Here is a 3948-nt window from a genome sequence, read left to right as displayed (position 1 = left end):
TGTTCACCTGTAAAATTCACCTGATTAAATTGATGGTTCAATAAAGCAAAAAAATACATATGTAAAGATTTAAAATGTTCTTCTGGTGTGATTGTATAATTTAGATTTATTGTAATATTGTATACGCTCTGACACACATATTAGATGATAACAGAGAGATTATTTTAGATTCTTCGACAGCAGCCATTAAATACATTTAATTTTTAATCTAACACTTTTAGTTCTGCTGACTGTACACACTTTTATTACATGCAGAATCATATGTACTGTATGTATAAAAGATTCTTATTACATCTAGATAATTAGTGGTATTATTTACATGCATACATTAACATATCAGGCTCCTCATCTTCATATAGCTAATTTTTGTAAATGTGGTTGTGTTCATCTTGTGGTCTAGCTCTTTATGTGATGATTGCTCAAATTCTTACTGACAGATTGAGTACAGAGACAATTCTGCTCAAAACTGTATTGCCCAGAAAATATAACAAAAGATAACATCATTATTATGGAGTAAAACAAACACACAAAACGTCAGGTGTAATAATATAAAACATGTAGCATCTACAAGTTAAAAGGAAAGCACGTGCTTTTAGTTCTACTTATATAAACATGAACTTTGTGCTCCCCGTAATCACCTGATCTATAAATAAAAATTACTAAGTGTCAGAGTTTACACCCCTTCTAATCACGGATCAGTAGCCTAATGTTTGGAAACACCAAAAATACCTGAAGATTGATCGATGGATCATTTGTCCTTCATTAAACTGAAGAGTAAATCAAAAAAAATAATTTTAAGATACAGGTACAAGATACAAGTTCAGACTCTGAACTCAACCAGTGAGTTCACAGCTGACTGTATTTGGCTCTTTGTTTAAGGGTTTATTTTAGTTTTGGTGCTGTTTTAGAAGTTTTTAGAGATTTTAGATTTAATATGTTGGTTTCGGTTTTGCTGATTTTAACAGTGCCAAGAAAGCCCTGTATATGACCGCACATAACAGCTTTCTCGATTTCATAATCACACTAAATGATTTAATCGCGATTTAATCACGATCCGATTATTTTAAATGGTACCACAGTCACAGCTTTTGTACCTTTTTTTTGACAGTGCATATACTGCAACAACAACAACAAAAAAACACTACATGTAACCTTACAGTAAGTCACACCCTACAGAAAAACCTGTTTCGCAAGAATGTAATCAGGATGTTATATAAACCCTCCTGTAAGGAGGAAATGAACTGTCGAGTTGCAGTGTGTATCGTCTCTCTGTCTGTGTTCATACAGTGAAATGGCAGAAACTAATATATCAGTGGATCAGGACCAGTTAATTTGTCCAGTGTGTCTGGATCTGCTGAAGGATCCAGTGATGATTCTCTGTGGACACAATTACTGTAAGAAATGCATCACAGACATCTGGGATCAGGACGATCAGAAGGGAATCTACAGATGTCCTTTATGCAAACAGTCCTTTACACCAAGACCTGTTTTAGGTAAAAACATGATGGTTGCTGAAATGGTGGAGAAGCTCAAGAAGAAGAGGCTCCAAGCTACTCCTCTTCCTGATCCTCCTGCTGATCCCCCTGCTTCTGTTCATACTGGATCTGGAGATGTTCAGTGCGACTCCTGCACTGAAATTAAACAGAAAGCAGTGAAATCATGTCTGGACTGTCGAAGCTCTTACTGTCAAAATCACCTTGAACAGCATGAGAGTCTCTTCAAAGGTAAAAAACACAATCTGATGGACGCCACTGGACGACTGCAAGAGATGATCCTGCCTATAACCTTAGTAATCCTGAAGACATTGATTAGCTTGTTCAGGTGTGTTTGATTAGGGTTGGAGCTGAACTCTGCAGGACTGCGGTTCTCTAGAACCAAACTTGCCTACCCCTGTCCTAGGGTGACCATACGTGCCATTTTATCGGGACTGGCCTGGCCAGACCTGGCCAGGATTTCTATATTGCCTAAAATATCTAGGTTTTGGCTTTGTTTGCGTGTGCAGACCGATCGGTGTATGACATCAAAATACCTTGAGAGCATTTTGAAAGCATAAGGAACCGTCTGTATGGTATTTTGATGTCATACACCGATCGGTCTGCACACGCAAACCGCCAGGGGAAAATGGCACGTATGGTCACCCTAATATATCCAATACCCAATAAAGGAATATGGCAAACAAGAGTTTAAATGCATAGGGAACATGGGGAACACATGACCAAAACAACCAATGAGCAAACAGAACTGAAAACCACATGACAAGACTGAACCAATGAAAATATGACACATGATGAGCTGAAGTACCATAATGCTGCGTTCACACCATGTCATAATTACAGTGGGCTCGAAATGACAACACATGACTTTTTTTATTTGGAGTTGTTTGCATCCTCAGACTGGGAATTATCCGTGATAACTGTAATAACACTGAAGTTAATGAAAATACAGCAGTGCATCAAATAACACAGTGCTGCAAGCAATTATTTAAACAAACACTAGCGTAGCTAGTGATGACTCAGCAGATTAGTTCGGCCAACATAAACTGTAAAACCTGACCAAAATAAACATAGGAAATTACCATTAACATGCATGATATACTTAATAATAATCAGATATGACCATATACTCACATGTATTGCATGAACACATTACAACATAACCCCCAGAATAAACAAGGATTGGCAGTCATCTTCTACCAGAAAAGTCATCTTCTACCAAAAACAAAGTTGCCCCATGATGGAATTTAATTCAATTGTTACTTGCCTTAAAGGGGTGCTATTATGCTTTTTCACTTTTTCAACTTTAGTTAGTCTGTAATGTTGCTGTTTGAGCATAAAAAAGATCTGCAAAGTTATACAAAGCTCAAAGTCCAATTCAAAAGAAGATATTTTATTTAACAGAAATCACTTTTCAAAAACTACAACGAACGACTCGTTTGGACTACAACACATATTTTCCGGGATTTGTGATATCACAAAATATCGACGAATGGGACGAGACCTGGTTGAGCTGCACTAGAGAAGGCAACGAGTGTTATCACTATGTCGGAGACACGCTAGCTTTCCCAAGGCAGACGAACTTAGAGTGGTTACAATCATCTGGGTTTAAATCGCGCTCAAATTGATTTGATTTTGACGCAATATTTACACTGAAGCTCGCAGGCAGCTATGGTAAGGGGCATGACATTTCCCGACCAGGTGCTGAGTGCTGCCAATCACAACACACACTGGCCCAGCCAACCAATCACAGCACACACTTAGCTTCTCGGTTACTTTTTGTTGATTTTAGCTCTGCTTTTAACACGATTCAACCGCATTTGTTAATTGATAAAATGAAGCAGCTGAGTGTAAACCCATGTATTATTAAGTGGTACTATTCTTTTTTAATAGATAGAACTCAATATGTAAAGCTAAACAATCTTCTTTCATATCAAAAGAGTTGTAGTACAGGTGTTCCACAAGGCTGCGTCAGTTCACCTATTCTTTTTACACTTTTTACAAATGAATGCTTAAGTAGGCATTCACAAAATTTTATTTTTAAATATTCAGATGACACAGCCATACTAAGTTTACTCCATGTGCATGACAATATTAGCACTATTTACCAGTCAGAGATAAGTCAGTTTGTTGACTGGTGTGATAAAAATGAGCTAATAATAAATACAAAGAAAACGGAAGAGATTGTATTTGATCCAAAATGTATAGGTGACCATCGCCAAGTGGTTATACATGATCATAATATTATTCAGTCACAGACCTATAAGTATTTGGGCGTTTACATAGATAGTTCACTTACATGGAAAACACACATTGAATGGGTTTGCACTCGACTACAACAGAGATTGTATTTCTTACGTAGGTTACGTCTCTATGGAGTAATCAAGAATCTTATGCTGCTGTTTTATAAAGCTGTTTTAGAAAGTATTGTTAGGTATGGTATCACAGTGTGGTT

General features: G+C 37.0%; 1 protein-coding gene across 1 annotated transcript in view; it reads left to right on the top strand.

The window, feature by feature from the left end:
- The first annotated feature begins 1244 nt into the window (after window positions 1-1244).
- LOC107672896 (E3 ubiquitin/ISG15 ligase TRIM25-like) overlaps window positions 1245-3948 on the top strand; it is a 7898-nt gene continuing 5194 nt past the window's right edge. Inside the window, exon 1 of the mRNA XM_016466272.1 lies at window positions 1245-1789. Within this exon, the coding sequence (XP_016321758.1) occupies window positions 1292-1789 (498 nt within the window). The 5' untranslated portion in view covers window positions 1245-1291. The remainder of the gene's footprint in view (window positions 1790-3948) is intronic.

This window comes from Sinocyclocheilus anshuiensis, unplaced genomic scaffold (assembly GCF_001515605.1).
Source record: "Sinocyclocheilus anshuiensis isolate Anshui unplaced genomic scaffold, SAMN03320099.WGS_v1.1 scaffold464, whole genome shotgun sequence".
Taxonomy (NCBI): Eukaryota; Metazoa; Chordata; class Actinopteri; order Cypriniformes; family Cyprinidae; genus Sinocyclocheilus; species Sinocyclocheilus anshuiensis.
The sequence above is the reverse complement of the archived record's forward strand: the minus strand, read 5'-3'. Positions and strand labels throughout refer to the sequence as shown.